The sequence below is a fragment of the Megascapheus bottae genome, chromosome 16 (assembly GCF_031878675.1).
Source record: "Megascapheus bottae isolate mThoBot1 chromosome 16, mThoBot2.hap1, whole genome shotgun sequence".
In the NCBI taxonomy this organism is placed as follows: Eukaryota; Metazoa; Chordata; class Mammalia; order Rodentia; family Geomyidae; genus Megascapheus; species Megascapheus bottae.
In genome coordinates, this window is record NC_143524.1 from 36,680,447 (window position 1) to 36,700,222 (window position 19,776).

Here is a 19,776-nt window from a genome sequence, read left to right on the forward strand (position 1 = left end):
CTATGGTCATAAAGGAAATGCAAATAAAAACAACCCTAAGATACCACCTTACCCCAACAAGAATGGCCAAGATTTTGAACTCAGACAATGATAGTTGCTGGCAGGGCTATGGAGAAAAAGGAACCCTACTGCACTGCTGGTGGGAACGTAAACTAGTTCAGCCACTCTGGAAAGCAATGTAGAGGTTTCTTAAAGAACTGAAAATTGACCTTCCCTATGATCCCACCATACCACTTCTGGGCATCTACCCTGAACATCATAACCCAAGATATGATAAGGACACTTGCTCAGTTATGTTCATCTCTGCACTATTCACAATAGCCAGGCGATGGAAACAATCCAGATGCCCTACTGCAGATGAATGAATACAGAAAACGTGGTATATATATACACAATGGAATTCTACATAGTCAACAGACAGGATAAAATAATGGCATTCACAGGGAAGTGGATAAATCTAGAGCGAATCTTGTTGAGTGAGACAAGTCAAGACCTAAGGAACAAAAAGCCACATGGTATTCTTAATATGTGGCTATTAAATCCAAAGAGTATAAGAGCGAGGACTCAATATCTGCATATCCAATGCTACGGAAATGGTAATGGAAATATAAACATAACTATATAGACATAAAAACCTGTGACTCTATAGACATGTTTTATTTCATAAATTAATGTTTCTATGACATACAAATCCTTAGCCTAATTTTGATTAAGTTCTAAATACTAAGTCCCAGTGATTATAGATTCCCTTCTTGAACACTTGTTTGTTAAACTTGTCATTTAAAATATGATGCAAAAATCAATGTTAATAAATTCTTTAATAAAAAAAAACTTGTTACAGAACATGTAGCTGATAAATTACAACTGTTACACAGGACTGAACTGAGCAACTTTTTTAAAGCTCTTTTATGAATCAGTATTATTTCTTTAGTCTTTAAAACATTAATTCTTCCAGGAATTAAAAAAAAACTGTTCTATCACTGAAAAATGATTATCTGGCCTTATAAGAAATTAATTTATAATACAACTTATAACCAAGTGACTGTAGGTTAACATACTTGCATTTCGTGTAGGATCCTTCAGTCTATATATCAGCATATATGCATTTGTAGAGCTAGTAGAAATATAGAAAGAAGATTGTAAGGATTTAATTTGTAAGCGTGAAATACTTAACTAAAATTGTAGAATTTTTTTCTTTCAAACAGAAATTCCTACCATGGTTCACTGACACATTGACATGTAAAACATACCAGTAAGAGGGCTGGGCGTCGTGGCTCATGCCTGTAATCCTAGCTACTCAGGAGGCTGAGATCTGAGGATCTAGGTTCAAAGCCAGCCCAGGTAAAAAAGGACCCGAAACCCTCTCTCCTCTAAAAAATGGAAAATGGGGCTTGGCTCAAGGGTAGGGCAGTAGCCTTGAGCTGAAGAGCTCAGGAAACAGCATTCCAGTTCATGCCCCATGATCCACACAAAAAAAATACATAAAATACCAGTAAGAAAGTAAAATCAACTTTTTAAGGTGCAAACAAATGAACACATTTCAGATTTAACCTTGGTAACAGCAAAGTTTCCTACACAGCTGTATGCCACAATGACAACAATGGTTAAATCAGATAATTTGGCCCTTTCTAGAAAGGGACAGAGCAAAATAATCTTTCTGACTCTATAAACTAGTTTATATTGCTCAATTATGTTGTTATACTGTTGCTGGTATAGATTTACACATGCACATGTGTGTGTATCTATCTACCTATCTATCTATCAACATACATGTATGTACATATATAAATAACAAACGATGTCAGTTTCCCAGTAAAATTTTATTTCCAAAATCTGAAGATGAATTTTATTGGGATATGGTTTGCAAACCTCTTGGATAAACTGTTGAAGATTTAAAAAAAAAGAAAAAGAAAAAAGGAGTAAGAACAAGAAGTCAGAAGCCAGGCTAGGTATCCAGGTGGATGAGAATTGAAGACTGAAGTTCACAGCCAGCTGGGGATGTTATCACCAATTAACCAGCATAAAGCTGAAAGTGGAAGTGTGGCTCAAGTGGTAGAGTGCCACTTGAACAGAAAAAGCTAAGCAAGAGTGAGGCTTTGAATTCAAGACCCATTACTAGTTTAAAAACAAAACCTTAAATACAAAATAAGCCATAATTCCAATTTAGGAACCCTAGAAACCAGGAAATTATTTACCTCGCAAAGGCACTGGAATAATATCCTCTGCTTCCTGATGATCCACCATGTGTTTTCTTAATGTCCTCTTGTGTTATCTGAACAGTTGTTATATACCATTATGTTAATGTCAATATGCATTCCAATTTTTTAATCTCAAGAGTTAAATTCTACATAACAAATACCAATTCATAATATTTACATAATCTCTGGATGCTTACCAAGCCAGTCAGTTTTACTGGGTCTACTCACATATCAAACATAAAGTCTGGAAGAACATTAATAATCCCTCTTGGAAACATTAAGTAAGTCAAAAGTAACAAAACAAAGAACTACAACTACAGTAAGTAAAAGCAGGAAATTTACTGAACTTCAAAAGCTGATGTGCTATCTGACTTGGAAAGCATCAGTACACAGATATTCTCATTTTAAATAAACTCTACTAACTGTTCTTACTCCTATTTTTCAAAGCAGTATTTTTTTTTTTGCCAGTCCTGGGGCTTGAACTCAGGGTCCTTGAGCTTTCTCAAGGCTAGCGCTCTATTACTTGTGCAACAGCATAACTTCTGGTTTTTCTACATATGTGGTACCAAGGAATCGAACCTGGGTCTTTGTGCATAATAGGCAAGCACTCTACCATTAGGCCAAACTCCCAGCCCAAAAGCAATAATCTTAAAAGACATTTCCTTACCCTGCTAACATGTTGATCATTGAAACTGTACCACTGTTCATCATTAAATGACTTTATACAGGCATAATAATGACCACCAGCAGCACTCCCCGAATGAACCATAACAGAGAAGAGCTCATAGATCAAGGAATTCTAAGAGGAAAAAGGAAAAGGCATTCAAAATAGAGGAAAACCACAAACCTTTATTTGAATATTAACATATAGAAGAATAACATGATAGTTATCATCTATTTCTTCCAGGCCAACTTTTCCATTAGATCTAAAATGGAAAGTTACAAAAACCCCTAATTTTATTATATATCATAAATTTCATTGAATACATTTCTTCATACAAGGTTATTCTAGTACACACAGTCAAGGTTAAGAAATCACATTTTTTATTCAAATAATATTTCTACTTTTATTACAAAACAGCTAAGGGATATGAATATTTGAAACATACTGTAATATGTAATATACAGATCTGTAATATAGTGACGTGATCATCATTGTAAATAATTATGTACAAACTAGATAATCTGAAAGAATTTCCACAAACACACAGATACATTCAAACACATGGCTTACACAGACTGATTCATGAAGAAATTTAATAGTACGATTAGATCAATAACTAAGTACAGAGACTGAATAATCAAAACCCATTCAACCAAGAAATGCTCAAGATCAAATGGCTTTGTTAGAGAATGTAAATAAACATTTAAGAGTTAATTTCAATCCTCAAACTCTAATGAAAGCAGTGAGGGGAAAAAAAAAGGAGTATTTCCAAAATGATTCTATGGGGACAACTGATTTCATATTTAAACCACAAGAAAAAAAAATCAGTGACCAAATTGCTTTGATAAAATACTGATGCAAAAATTATTAACAAACTAGGAAACTGAATTCAATAATGCAGCAAAAGGATTGTATTTCATGACCAAGTGGTATTTATTACTGGGAAGATGCAATACATAAAATTTAATTGACAGAATATACGACATTAGTAATATGAAAGATAAAGCCCACATGATCATCTCAAACCATATGGAAAAGCACCTGATAAAATGCTCCACCGTTTCACAGTAAGCTATAGACTAGGACTAGAAGGAAACTACCTCTATTTATACACAAAGTCAACAGTTGACATCGTATACAATAGAAAAAGATAAAATTGAAAGTTAAAACATCAGAAAGAAGGCAAAATTGCCACATTCAACTAGAAATTACAATACAACAATCAAATAAGAATAAGAGGCATTCAAAGAGGAAAATAAGTAAAAAATCTGTTGACAAGTGACATAATCTTATACATAAAGATTCTACAAAAATACTATTAAATGAGTGAATATGGTCTAAATCCAAATTTTACTGGTGACTTTTATAAGAAATAATACCAGGGCTGGGAGTTTAGCCTAGTGGTAGAGTGCTTGCCTGGCATGCACAAAGACCTGGGTTCAATTCTTTGGTACCACATAAGTAGAAAAAAGCCGAAGTGGTGCTGAGGCACAAGTGGTAGAGCTCTAGCCTTGAGAAAAGCCCAAGGACAGTGCTCAGGCACTGAGCTCAAACTCAGACTGGCCAAAAAAAAAGAAAAAAGAAAAAAATAATACCAATTCTTCAAAATCTTCTCCAAAAATAGAAGCAGGAGGGAACATTCCTTCACTCATTCTATGAGCCCATTACCCAAAGCCACGAGAATGGAAAACTACAAATTTATTAACATAATTACAAAAATCTACAAAATATCAGCAAATCAAATTCAACAATGTACACAAATTATGCAACATAACAAAAATAGGAATTAAGAGTTATTTAAGACTTGAAAAAGCCTGTTTAGTATTGAATAATCTATGCAATTACAGAAATAAATCACTTGAACACTTTAATTCTCTCAGAAGAGAGAAGACTCAAGAGACTAGCTGCAACATTAAAGACAGAAGACTAGAATTTTGGTTTCCAGAAGGCTAGGCACCTTTTGTGCAATACTGTTCCAATTATAACATGGTTACAGTTCAGTGTCCCATAAACTGATGTTCCCACTGGTAAGGATTTTTCTCTAAAGTTTAATTATGACACATTCACATACTCAAGTGAATGGAAAAAAAAAATCTTTAAGAAGTCATCTTTAGCTAGGTGCTAGTGACTCATGCTTGTAATTCTAGCTACTCAGGACACTGAGATTTGAGGACCGAGGTTCAAAGCAAGCCCAGGAAGGAAAGTCTGTGAGACTCTTAGTTCCAACCAACCACCAGAAAACCGGAAGTGGCATTGTGGTTCAAAGTGGTAGAGCACTAGCTGTGGTCTGTAGAGCAAAGGGACAATGCCTAGATCCAGAGTTCAAGCCCCACAACTGACCAAAAAAAAAAAAGTCATCTTTTTCAAAAAGACTTCTTTTAAAGAGAACTTTATCAGTACAACAGCTAAAGAATTCCAAAAAGCTCAAAAATTACTCTCTTTTAATTAAAAAAAAAATCACAAAGGTTCAGGGGATTAGTTTGAAAATACAATACTTGCTAATTAGCATGAACAAGGCCCTGGATTCAACTCTCACCACTAAAATCCAAATTCAAAAACCATAAAAGTTACCTTTTCAAGTCCAGGTTTAGAAATCTTTTCTGTTCCACTATTGCTCTCAAGGCAGATCCCTTCATCTACACCATCATCATTGGAGAAATCATTGCTCATCTGATCGCTGTGACAACTACCTTCATTTTCAGCTCCACTATCAGTGCAACTTTCAGTCTGAGGAGATTTCTTAATAAAACATCATTATATTTTAAAAATATAAGCAAACAAAAGAATTATTTTAATCATAACTTTTTACCTAAATCATGTAACATTTTCATATAACTTGACATGTTACTATTTATTTCACTTTAAGGAAGTTTATTTTCTCTTCAAGTCATACAGTAAGCAAAAAGTAAAAAAAAGTCTTTAAAAATATTTGGTATGGCCTTACAATTCTAATATAAGGCAACAGATTCTAAATTCTATGTTTATTAGTACTAGTAATAATATAAAACAGTAATTTGTTTCAGTAAAATCCATTAAAGCAGAGAGATAAAATCCAAAGAGTTTCTTCTGGTTCTAAACTGTAACAGAACATCATTTCTTACACAAGAAAGTCCAAGTTTCCATCACAATATTAGGTGTTAGAAAAACAAGACCTATCTATTCTGATTAAGTTTCTACTACAGTGTACAGGAAGCAAAGATATGATGTTTCTATACTTTATGACTTTAAAGTCACATTCATACATTTGAAGAATTCTACATCTTGGAAATTCACCTTTCCAGAAAGATATAACTACATATTTTTATTAGTTTGGTTAAGAATCTTCTAAGACGTAAGTTCTTGATGTATATAAGCCATTGTTAATAGGTTTTAATAAGTTCTTCAATTAATCAAATACATAATTAGCATTATTTTGTCAAGAACTTTGTCGTAGGCACTACATCTGCACCACCTAGTCTATCTTTCAACCCTCAGAAAACCCTGGCTCACCAAAAACAAAACAACAAAAACAAAAAACCCTTAAGGTGAATACCAATGTCTGACTTCTACATCCAAAGCAATCATGCTGAAATTCTTCCAACCAAGCCAAAATTATCTTTTCTCCTGAGGATGCCTAGGACTTCCTTTAAAAACCTACAAAGCCTTGTCTCTAGGTATTCTTCCCTGGGAAAACTTCCCTTAATAACAAATATATTAGACAAACACAAGACTGAATATCAATCTATTTTTGAGTAGGAATTCTATAAAGCTTTTTATTTCCTTTGAAAGTCTGTTATACTTTGGATAGATTTTCTAACTTAAGTGCAAGTATTATTTTATTTTTTTGATTGGTCATGGGACTTGAACACAAGCATTATTTTAAATGAAATCTTTTAAAATATTGTCTGGACAATTAAATAGTGAACATCTAACTTAAGTAATCTTCTTACAATAGTCATAGAACAACAATTACTATGCATACATCACAGACAAGGAAAATAAGGTTTATAAAAATTACCTACTTCTATATAGACTGGACACATGTATTCTTTTTGACACACAATATTAACTAAAATTTGATAATAATTCCAAAGAACTTTTGAGCATCAGAAAAAAGATACTTTAACAATTTATAATGAATTCAAATCAGAAAAGAATGTTTTATGGTAATTTTGCAAATAGTAATACTTTTTACTCTGAAACCATTATCATTAATGGTTTTAAATAAAATCACGAGAGCTTCCAAAAGAATAGGCAGTATTACAAGTCTGTTTTGAACAAAGTTAGAGTAAACAAGACTATCCTGGGACATTAATGAGTAGGAAGAAATAGGTGAGTACTGTATGTGCCTAGGAAAAAGTCCCTTGCTCAAACTCCAAAGCTCCAAATTAAAAAAAAAAAATGGAACCAAAAAATAAAAACAGCCAACCACCCCACATTTTGTCTTTCTACTTTTTAAACTTTACTGTGAATGACCCAAGTGTTTAAATCCTTGAAAAATGTACTTAAATAAACAGAAGAAATTACTCTATGCTATTAGTTTGGTGTTCATTCATGTTTTATGGTTCATGCTCAGTATGTAATAAAAACACAAGTGCATCCCACAGGTAGGCTTGTTAAGTTTCAGTAACTAAAATTATGAAATATTACCTCTCAAATTGAATTTGAGAGGAAAGAACTCCCTATATTTATCATTTGAAAGAGTATAATGAGTTACTCTGACTAAACAAGAATATTTGACATATAATCTATGGTGGTCAAGTAAAACTTTTCCAAAAGTTAAGGGTATTTATTAACAGAATGCATTATAAAATAAGAAAAGGAAAAGCTTCTAAATGGCATCAAGCTGATTAAATTGGGTAATAAAATATTATATAACAAGAAAAATTTAATATTTACCTCATCTTCAACATCAATAAATGTACTCATATCTAGCTCCTCAGGAAATGTCATTCGATCATTCAATTTAATCCTGTGCATGGTTGTATAATCAAAATCAAACCTTTTCAACTGTAAGGTGAGTAAATAAGGAAAATGCAAAAATCGAAGGCCCTAAAAAAAAAACAAAATGGGTAGAGTGGAGTCTTTTGAATATTCTTTTGAATATTATCTTAGTAATAAACTATTCATCTTACATAATAGTTACCTTTCGAGCATCACATTTTTTCTTACATCGTTCACAAAAATACTGATTTGGGCCATCTAGAATCTCTGGCTGAATAAATGCATGCAGTGCTTCTTCCTAGTTAGAAAAAAAATAATTGTCAGTGACCACGTGCTTAACACACTAGGGTTACCAAACAGCCATGAGAAAAAAACTGTTGGAAAATTAGAACCTTGAAATACACTCCATCACAAAAATACATCAACAGCAAAATAATTCTATTGCTTTAAAAATTAAATCTAAAAAGAACAGTTTCATTCTGCATGAATGTTTCCTTGCTTAATACACCACATTTATTTCTACCTAATTTTTGTTAATTGAACATAACAGTGTTTGGCTAAAAAAATTTAAAAAAATTTTTGGTCTTTACATTGAAAAGTAATTCCAGACTTAGAGAAATACAGACAGACAGACAGACAGACAGACAGACAGACAGACACACACACACACACACACACACACACACACACACATCCTGTCAATTTTTACAAAAGGCTCTTTAAAACTGCACAGTAATAACACTCTCTCTGAAAAATTCATGATTAAAAATTACATAAATGATTGGGCACCAGTGGTTTATGCTTTTAATTCTAGCTACTCAGAAGGGTAAGATTTAAGGATTGTAGTTCAAAGCCATCTCAGGCAGGAAAGTGTGGGATTCTTATCTTCAACTAACCACCAAAAAGCCAGATGGAGAGCTGTGGCTCAGTAGTGAAGAGTCAGTCTTGAGAAAAAAAAAGTTCAGGAACAAACTTTAAAAAAAAAAGTTCAAGGGGCCAGGAGTTTGGCCTAGTGGTAACGTGCCTGCCTAGCATGCATGAAGATCCAGGTTCGATTCCTTGGTACCATATACATAGAAAAAAAGCCGGAAATGGTGCTGAAGTTCAAGTGGTAGAGCTCTAGCCTTGAGAAAGTCCAAGGACAGTGCTCAGGCCCTGAGCTTAAGCCCAGGACTGGCAAAAAAAAAAAAAAAAAAAAGTTCAAGGATGGCATCCAGATCCTGAGTTCAAGCCCCAGACACACACACACAGATACACAGACACACACAGAAAAAAAACATGTAAGTAGTCTTAATCAGTATAGTCAGGTCCAATTAAGATTGAAAAGCACTGTGTAACATCATTGACTGTTCACTTCATAGAACCATGTGATTTTTCTCCCCTCTGTACTGGCATTAAGACAAAAACAAGAAATGCACTATAAAAAATGACAAAAAAAAAAGCAGTGAATATAAAATTAGCTTTTAATCACTGGCCCTTCATAAAACATTGAAAAAATGGTTAGTAGAATACAATAGGATTGCATGTATAATCTCAAATTTCAGCTGATAATCACTCTTTTCCTCATACATGGTCCAAACAGTATTATTGGTTATATTTATTACATATAAAGAAAAAAAGAAAAGCCAGAAGTTTGACCTAGTGGTCAGAGTGCTTGCCTAGCTTGCATGAAGAGCAGGGTTTGATTCCTTAGTACCATATACCAACATAGAAAAAGTCAGAAGTGGTAGAGCTCTAGCCTTGAGGGCAGCACTCAGGCCCTGAGTTCAAGCCCAGGACTGGACAAAAAAGAGGGGGGAGAATCATTAAGCAAAGTATCATCTGTTTCATAGGACGAATTCTTCTTCAAAAGATAAATAAGGATTTACCAGACATAATGGACTTTGTTGCACAACAGTTGGCAAGACTTCTTTCACTTTATTTTTTTGTTTGCTTGTTTTTTTGTTTTGCCAGTCCTGGGGTTTGAACTCAGGGACTGAGCACTATCCTTGGCTTTCTCAAGGCTAGAGCTCTACCATTTGAGCCACTGCACCACTTGCAGCTTTTTCTATGTATGTGGTACTGAGAAATCAAATTCAGAACAAGATAAAAATGAGCAGATATCCAAAGGCTTATTTTAAGTTCATCCCATTTCCTATTTTGTTCTCATAAAGAAATGGGGAGCAGCTGGGAGTGTGGCCTAGTATTAAGAGTGCTTGCTTAGCATGTACAAAGCCCTGGCTTTGAATTACTTTTTACACAAAAGTGTAGCCATCAAACTGAGGAAATTTTAATATTGGTAATGTACTTTTATCAGTTCACATTTTTCTACTTTTGCTTTTTACCCCCACCTAATACAAAATTGAATTCAAATGTAAATTGCATTTGGCTGCCTGTCTCTGTAAGATTTCTGTAATCTGAAACAGTTCCAAAACCTTTGATGACACCGACACGTTTCTGAAGAACAGAGACTGACTACTTTGCAAAGTATTCTGCACTTTTGTCCTTCATTTTCAGTCATTATACATACATACATATTTACTAGATTACTATACAAATAATAATTTGCTCTCCTAAGGATATTAAGTCAGAGGCCATGAGATCCTTCACTTCATTGATAACTGAGTGAGACTGCCAGGCCTTGAGTTCAAGCTCCAGTATTGATACAAAAAGAAAGGTAAATATTAATTTTTCAGTGTGTCATTTTTCCTTCATACTTCTAAAATTAAGCAAACTAGCATCTGAAAAACAAATTTTAAAAGGTAATAAAAAATCAAATTAGATTCCCAAATCATGAACTGAATATACCCAGAATTACAGTCACAAAAGGCACTAATAAATATTAATATACTTTTCAAATATATTCAGAAAGACTGAAAAATTATGGTGGAAAGAATATCTGATGTCACAGAAACTAAGAAAGGCCTTTTATTTAGATGTATATTTTAAACTGATTCCCAAACACCTTGGTGTTTTATTATTTCCTAACAGCCGTAAAGAACAAGAGAAAAAAGCTGAAGGAATTAATTATTCTATAGGGCAAAAGATTAAATTATACTAGTAGCACTAGTTTAGAAGAAAAATAATAATATAGCTTTAAAATAAGTAATTTTGGCTAAGAGCCACTATAAGCTTGTTAAGTATAAATATTACCCAAAATAACAACTTGACAAAATGTTATTTTTTAAAGATGCTTTACTTACCTCTCAAAGTTTCTCCTGGCATGTAATAAGTCCAAATAAATGTTTCTGAACACTAGTCTTAAATACCTATTAGATACTCAGTATGAAAATAATTAAGGTAATGATAGTTTCGAGTTTTCAAATTGTATTTGAGAAATTTATTTTTGTTTTGTTTGAGCCAGGTGTTACCATGTTGCCAGGCTGGCCTAACACTTAGTCCTTTGGCCTAAGCTTCCAGGGTGCAGGGATTATAGGTGTGCACCACCATACCCAGCATCAACATCTTTTAAAGTTAAATACTTAGAATAGGAATGTTTCTCTGAAAAACAAAACCAAACACACACACACACACACACACACACACACACACACACACACACACAAAATGTTTGTCATTTAAAAAATGATAGGGATTATTTATTAAGAAAGTACTATTTAAGCTGGGTGCCAGTGGCTCACATCTGTAGCCCTTAGTTACACACAGGAAGCTGAGATCTGAGGAACATGGTTTCAAGCCAGCCAGAATAGGGCAATTCCTTAAGACTCTAATCTTCAATTAATCACACTTACACACTCTCACACACATAGCTTGTAGTGTAGCTGTGCTAGTCTGGCATACAAAAGATTAGAGAGTGCCCAAGCATGTGTGTACATGTACACACACACGTATACACACATGTACACACACATAATGTATACAGAATAGATTGTTTACAGGTGAAGTCATCTAATGACATATCAAAGAATAAAATGCTAAGCCATGAGGCAATATGTTTATTTGCATTCACTTTCTTGCTTATATGAACTATTAGGGCTTACTAAGGGGTCAAAAATATTCTGGATTTTGCTAGGATAAACTCAGGAATGACTAACAACCACGATCTAGAATGATACTTATCACATAAGAACTTTACACCACTGTGCTATTATATATTATGTTAGGATTATGAAGGCAACGTAAAGGTACATACCACACTAGCAAATGCTTGACTGGACCCGTAAGGTCGGATGACCAACGGGATATCAAGATAGGTATCAATTCTCCAGCCCTCATAACCACATTCCAGACATCTCACATAGTCCTTTAGCTTGCCTTGATACAGTTCATTTATGAGATCAGCCTAAAAAAAAGAACATTTGTTATCATTTTCTTTTTCATAAAGTAATTTTTTAAGATAGGCATATATGCAATTCATACTGATTTACACTGTTAAAGTGTTAGGTTTACTTAACACTTACAAAATGAAAGCCTGATAAAATATGAGCTAAGCAATGAAGTCTGTGAAATAAACAATAATATAATTGATCAAAGTGCAAAAATTAACTATTTCAATACTATAGCAGCCAACTATTAAAATCCAGCTTTTGTTTTGTTAATGTGTGCCTATACTGGAGTTTGAATTCTAATCCTTGAGCTTTCATTCATGTTTTCCCCTTCACAGTTGGCTCTCTACTACTTGAGCCAGGACTCTTGTCCAGTATTTTTTGCTGGTTAGTTATAGAACCTACAAATTTTTCTGCCCAAGTTGGCTTTGAACCTTAATCTTCAGATCTCAGCTTCCTAAATAGTCACTGATGATCATTTGTCAGGTTAGGTTTCGATGAAATCAATTATCAATTTGCTATACCTTGAAACCTCATATTCTCTTTTCCTTAAGATGAGAAATAATCTATGACAATTATACAGCTAAAAAACTGGTTGTGTTTTACAGCTTTTATACATACCTATCACAATTCTTAACATATTTTAGTTATAAAATCTTATCTTCTAGCTCAAAATACAAATGAAACTTTTAAGCTTGCAGTAATATACAAAAAGCGATTTAAAGGAGAAATACATTGTAATTTTTTTTAAAGTGTGGAAATTCAAAACATGTCTTAACATTCATCTCTCCTAGGGCTCACACCCATAGCTACTCAGGAGGATCACTCAGATCTGAGGATCAAGGTTTAGAACCAGCCCACACAGAAAAGTCCATGAGACTTATCTCCAATTAATCACCAGAAAATCAGAAGTGATGCTGGGCTCAAAGTGGCAGAGTGCTAGCCTTGAGCGAAAAACTCAGAGGTAGCACCCAGGTCCAGAGTTCAAGCCCCACAAGCAACAACAATAATTCATCTCTCCCCAAATATCCTCATCTAAATAAAGATATTTCTTATTTGTTCTAACAAGCCAATGGGGGCTCCTAGGTTCCAGGTCCACATGAAATAGTTACCTCCATATGAATGACTTGCCTAAAGATTCTTGTACCAAAACTTTGAAATTCAGTAGAAATATCCCAGCTATAATAATGAAAGTGCTACCTCACAAAAAAGGAAGGGTAAGTTCAGACTGCAGAAGAAACAGCCCCTATTATCTATATAAAATTACTAAAACAAAGTCCCATCGGACTAAGAAAAATTGAATTACTAAATGAGATTTCACTAAAATTATCTTCATGATTTGGGAAGTAAAATTAAGACAAAGGAAAAGGAAACCACGTTTGATTCTTATAAATTCGTATTTCTTAAAACGTGTATGATCTGGGACTGGGAGTTTGGCCTAGTGGTAGAGTGCTTGCCTACCATGCACAAAGACCCGGGTTCCATTCTTCAGTACCATATACATAGAAAAAGCCAGAAGTGGTGCTGTGGCTCAAGTGGAAGAGCTCTGGGCCTGAGAAAGCCCAAGGACAGCGCTCAGGCCCTGAGTTCAAGGTCTAGGACTGGCAAAAAAAATATGTACGACCTATTACCTACCTCAGGACAATAAGAGTACTGAAATTGTCTTGAAGTTGAAAAGAGGTAAGGGAAAGAGTGAGAAGGTGAGACAGACTGGAATATTTGGGTAGAAAAGTAGCAATGAAATCTCCCCTTCCATATAACTAATATAAATTAATAAAAAGATACACAAAACATACGTCTTCAAATTGGATCCATGGTTGCTATATATTCTAATACTATTTTTTTTTAATTGAAGCCTTCCTCATTTATCTGCCCCAGTGTGAGATTATTTGTTTTGCACCTAGAAGGGCATTTCAATGGTTCAAACTAGCCATTTTTAAACATCTGATACCAAACCACTATAAGAAGACAACTTGGTACATTCATTACAACTTTCACAAATAATACTATATTCTTATTTTTACCTTCTCATTCTACCCAACTGTTGAAAACACTGGTGTTAACTTATTAAATTCTTTTTATAAGCCATGCAGCACTGCAATCTATTGTTCAAAAAGTTATTGCCATTATAATAGTTATAATCAAAAAGCAGGTCTTCCAAGTTATCATTTTTACTCTTCTTTAACCCTTGTGATATTCAATTACTATATTCATATACGTCTTCAATAATGAGCCACATCATAAGCCTTAGTCCCTAATCAAATATTTCTAATATTTCCCTTATTCCTACTTCCACTGGATAAAAATAAGGTCAGATTAATAAAAATCATAAATTCCAAAAGCATATGACTATACTTCATTGCTCTGAATGATAGTACTATTTTTTGAATATATAAATGTTATAGGTAAATATAAATTTACTTTATAAATATCTGAAAATACTGTTTAAAAGTCATTCTTCCAAAATCATTTATAAATATAGAGAGATAATAATTATATGATCTTGTGGGCCAAGAAGACTTGGATCACACAGGCCTACTTCCTTATTTTAAAGGTGAGAAAACTGAAGTATAGGTGGTTTAATAAAGAAGTTTAGAACTCAGTTAATAGCCTAATGAGACCAAGTACTTTCAGTTATCTATTCCATATTTTAACTGTGAGATTAATGTCCAAATTTAAAAATATTCTAATATTCTTAAAACCACCTTAAGGTAATGAGTAATTTAGGTAAGAAAAGTTTTTGTTTTTTGGAGTTTTAGCCAGTTAGCCTGTTGAACTCAGGGCCAGGGCACTGTCCTTGGACTTTCTCAAGGCTAGTGATCTGCAACTTGAATCAGGAATCGAATCCAGGGCTTCGTGCATGCTAGACAAGCATTCTACCATTAGGTCACACTCCTGGCATTAAAAGTGTCTATCAAAGTAGTTTTTTTCCTTTCTGTTAATTTGTGAGTACTGTTTTTCTGCTTTGGCAAGTTGGGTTAACCCATGTTAATTATACTTTATTACATCCCTTTTCTGCTGCACTTTAATTAAGACATCCTGTCACAAGCTCCCTAAATTTTAGTTACATCCCGTTAATTAGGTCACATCCTTTTGCAGATTGTGAACCAATCAGCCAATCTGAGCAGAACAGAGCCTGTTGGGATAGGGATAAAAAGGGAGCAACCTGTTTGTTCACCAGTTTTAGCTGATGGTGTACCCTTGTACAGAGTTCCTTTCCCTTGTGGAGTTCCTTTCAAGTGGTGTCCTTATTCCTATGCTAAAATCCCAAGCTATTTCAAACATTTATTAGGAAACAGTCCCATCAATTTGAAAGATAGGAATTACCTGCTCTGTTTGCTTCCATTTCTGTTCCAATGCATCAAACATGACTCGGCACAGTTCTTGTACATCATGCTGTTGCCAAGCTGAAAACCAAGAACACAGAAAGTTCTACTGTAAATAATGGTATATTTTAGAAAAACACAAAAATACACATTAGCCATAAAAAGACATATACCAGAGAGAGAGAGAGAGAGAGAGAGAGAGAGAGAGAGAGAGAGAGAGAGAGAGAGACAGAGAGAGAGAGAGAGAGAGAGAGAAAGAGAGAGAGAAAGAGAGAGAGAAAGAGAGCTATCTCAGTATTTTATAAAGAGCATAAGTTTTCTTTTCCTCCTATAATTACAGTATTGGGTTTTGAATTTAGGGCCTGTGCTTACTAGGCAGGCACTCTATGACTTGAATAATGCCTTCAGACAGAACATAAGCTTTTGAGGGCTATAATATAAATAAGAATTAACCAAACTTACATTACAAGAAAAGCTTAACTGATCAAAAATTTATAGCTCAGAGCATAATATTTAAAATTAAGTTACTTAAAGTCCCAGTAGGAATCTGGGTATGGTGACTCATGCCTGTAAACCCAACTACTCAAGAAGAAGCTGAGTAAAAAGTCTATGAGACTCTTATCTCCAATTCAATTAATCACCAAAAAGCTGTAAGTGGAGCAAGTGGTAGAGCACCAGTTCTGAGTTTGTCTGTCTTTCTCTCTCTTTTCTCCTTCCTTCCTTCCATATTCTCTCTCTCTCTCTCTCTCTCTCTCTCTCTCTCTCTCTCTCTCTCTCTCTCTCTCTCTCTCTCTCTCTCTCTCTCTCTGTCTTTCTTTCTATTAAAAAGGAGAACAGAAGACCCTGAAGTTCAAGCCCTAGAAAAAAATTTTTTTTGTTAAATCCCAACAGAAAGCACTGAGGTTTACAATAAAGATGAGTAATATGTATAATGTGTTTGTGAAACATTAATCTTGTAGAATTCCTCTGAATATTAGAAATACGTATCATTATTAGATAATTATACCCTCACTACTGTCCCATCCAAAGCTCCTTGTAACATCCGTGGTTTCAATTGCTCTCTTTTTGCTGGTTTGTAATAAAACAAAAAGCCTTTGAAGTTGGTATGGAATACTAGTCACTGGATCTTCTTCAGATTCTTCAAATTCCCATCTATTAAAATAAAATGTTCAAAAATTATTTATTAGATAATTGTATTCATTGAAGCATTATCAAAATCATAATAATCTAAGGTCTTAATTCTGTAAACATAGTCTGCATATTAGCTGAAACTAATAACATCTAATGGAACCAGTCTTTACTCTTTGACTTTAAAGGAGAAAGTATGAGGAAATCAGTTTTGAGTGGGCAAACATGGAACTCGATCAAAATTCTAATCCAAATTATTAACTCATCAAACATATTGAACAATATTAAATGATAATAAGGCATTCCAACCATCAAAACTCTATCTGGGGGGAAACTATGAAACAACATCAATTTTTCTTTAACATCAGTTTTTGTGTTTGTTTTTTTGCCAGTCCTGGGGCTTGATCTCAGGGCCTGGGCACTGTCCTTGGGCTTTTCTCAAGGTTAGAGCTCTACCACTGGAACCACAGCACCATTTCCAGCTCTATGTATGTGATACTGAGGAACTGAACCTGGGTTTTCGTGCATGCTAGACAAGCACTCTAGAAATAAGTCAAACTCCAGGCCTACCATCAGTTTTTAATATAAAAAACTTCAGGGAACAAATTACAGATGGAAAATAAATTAAAAATAGATTAAATTAAGGTATGAATCCTATTTGGATTGATTTAAACAAATTATTTAAAAATTATGTGCCAATCCATCAGAAAAATCTGAACACGTGAGTTATGATTACAGCTGAGACACTGAGATTGTGCATTCAAAATCATGGAGTGATGTAGATAGACTGGGATTCCAAGAGGGTTTCATTATACTGTTTGCCCACTTTTTTTAGTGTTTGAAATTTTACATAAGAAAACATTTTAAAAAGAGAATACTTCTGGGCATGGTGGCTCATGCCTATAATCCTACCTACTCAGAAGGCTGAGATCTGAGGATCAAGGTTCAAAGCTAGCCCAGGCACAAAAGGACCTGAGACTCTTGTCTCCAATTACCCACTAGAAAATGGGAGATGGGGCTTGGCTCAAGGGTAGGGTGGTAGCCTTGAGCTGAAGAGCTCAGGGACAGTGCCCAGGCCAAGTTCAAGGCCCACAACCCACAAACAAACAAAAAAAGAATACTGTAGGCAAAGTAGGATTTTTACTCTCTTAAATTTATACAGGTTTACACTAGCTACAGGAACTGTCTTTTATCACAATAACAAGCAAATTCTCAATTGAAGAACTTAAGATCTCATGGCAGAAATAAGACTGGGCAACTAAAATTGGTTAATGTACCCAAGAAAGTTCTTAGGATAATTCTGTATCTAATAAAATATAAAATATATAAAATATAATATAAAAAATAAAACAGTAAGAACAATTCTCATGGTATTCTATGTTTTAACAATAAGGATGTTGTTATTTATATTTTCTCACCTTTCTTAAAGAATTTCTTATTGGCTTACATTAACTATATAGTGCAATTTCATAGTTTTAATTTCCACGCATCCATAATGTGTTCCAATCAATCCTATCCCCTTTATTACATTTTCAACCTTTTGCTTCAAAAGGAGGCTTGAGTACTATTTTTTTCTCTGTTTCAGCTTACAACATTTTAGTTTAGTACAGCTCTCTATTAAAGTAGTCAATAGCTTTCTTGTTTTAGGACTTGAAAGTCATAACTCTGTGACCCTACTCCCTTTTACACACACTGACATATCTTTCTATCAAGCCATCTTCTATTCAAGGCATCTTGTAATTCACCTCTACTCTTTTATTATTTTATCCCTTCAATTCTCCCTCTACTATACTCAGTCTCTAACTCATTTTTGAGAGGAATTTGCTAGTGAAGGGAATGTACCATACCATAAAACTGAACTGCCCAGCCAGGAGTGTGGCCTAATGATAGAGTGCCTGCTAGCATGCACGAAGCCCTGGGTTCAATTCCTTGAACCTCAATCTTCAGATCTCAGCCTCCTCAGTGGCTAGGATTATAGGTGTGAGCCACTGCACCTGGCAGAGCCCCTTGTTTTTGCTTGGCTTCTCTGATCCAAGATGTGGCTTTACCACTGAGGTCACATCTACAAACCCAGAATTTTGCCAGTTAATTGGAGTATAATTGTGTGGACTTTTCTGCTCAGGCTGGCTTTGAACTTCGATCTGTCTAGTCTCAGCCTCCTGAGTAGCTAGGATTATAGTCATTAGAAGCTACATAACTCTGAATTCTTAAACTGAAGGTACATGGGTCATATATTTGTGTTCTCTTAAAAAAAAAAAAACAGATGAATAGTAGGTAGAAGAGGATGAAGGAAGAAGGGAGACTGATGGAGGGTAAGAATGATTAGAAAATACTGTAAATATGTAGAAATGTCAATAAAATCCGCTGTATAAACCGGTATTTTTAAAGTAAGATAATAAGACAGTGAAACCGATACATGCTATTTCTTCCTAAAGATATTAAAACCTAAGAGTAAAGTAACATTTACCCTCTATGTAAATCTTGTGTGTTTATCCTTTTCTTGTCTATGCACTTCTGATTCTATCTACACATTTTTCATACAGGTTTTTATGAAATTCAAATTCACACAATTTTTAAGAAGCTTTGTTATAAAGCAAGAAACATCCCAAAACTTTACAAGTAAATGTAAGAAATTAATTTATAAATATCCAATTTTACTTACAAAACATTTTTAAATACTCACTTATATAATGCATTCCTAAATTCAGGAGTCATAAAAAGTGTTTGCAAAAGACTATTCAAATAGCAAGTCATTGCCTGGTTTACGAGTCCCACATACCCTTTAAAGAGAAAAATACATACGTAAGTTAGCATTTAATATATAGATGAAAGAATATGAGTTAAATATATTATGAAGACTCAAAAAGTAATAAGACTACTCAGCTGGAGAAACTCATTTTTCAAAGTGCAGTCTTCTTAGATTATGAGCTATTTAAAATGAATATAATATTTACACTTTTCTATTCCACAAAATCAGATTAGAGAAGGTTGTTTTTATGCCAGCTAGACCTACTGTATTAGACATATGACTCTTAAAATTTTATCAAATGTGGACATATAAACAAAGTATACTGGCTTTTTTAGAGGAACAAAATTTAGACAGTGCATACACTGAAGAAGGGATCCCCGATTCCCTCCTGAGTCCTGGTGATCAAACCCATGGTCTTAGGCATCATGCTATTCTACTTAGTAGTAACATTCCAATCATCTTTATACTGAAAAGATTTCTTTTAAGATGAAATATATCAAAATGCATTATATTTTATAGAAAA

The 19,776-nt window shown here is 34.1% G+C and overlaps 1 protein-coding gene across 2 annotated transcripts in view; it reads right to left on the reverse strand.

Moving 5' to 3' along the window:
- The window catches only part of Usp47 (ubiquitin specific peptidase 47), a 76,140-nt gene that overhangs the window by 27,059 nt on the left and 29,305 nt on the right, over nucleotides 1–19,776 (reverse strand). For both annotated transcript variants that reach the window (XM_090348144.1, XM_090348145.1), the window contains 10 exons: nucleotides 19,188–19,284; nucleotides 16,383–16,528; nucleotides 15,378–15,457; nucleotides 11,918–12,067; nucleotides 7,988–8,083; nucleotides 7,741–7,893; nucleotides 5,434–5,601; nucleotides 2,866–2,997; nucleotides 2,196–2,272; nucleotides 1,059–1,114 (listed from right to left, as the gene is read on the reverse strand). In XM_090348144.1, the coding sequence (XP_090204270.1) occupies nucleotides 1,059–1,114; nucleotides 2,196–2,272; nucleotides 2,866–2,997; nucleotides 5,434–5,601; nucleotides 7,741–7,893; nucleotides 7,988–8,083; nucleotides 11,918–12,067; nucleotides 15,378–15,457; nucleotides 16,383–16,528; nucleotides 19,188–19,284 (1,155 nt within the window). The remainder of the gene's footprint in view (nucleotides 1–1,058; nucleotides 1,115–2,195; nucleotides 2,273–2,865; nucleotides 2,998–5,433; nucleotides 5,602–7,740; nucleotides 7,894–7,987; nucleotides 8,084–11,917; nucleotides 12,068–15,377; nucleotides 15,458–16,382; nucleotides 16,529–19,187; nucleotides 19,285–19,776) is intronic.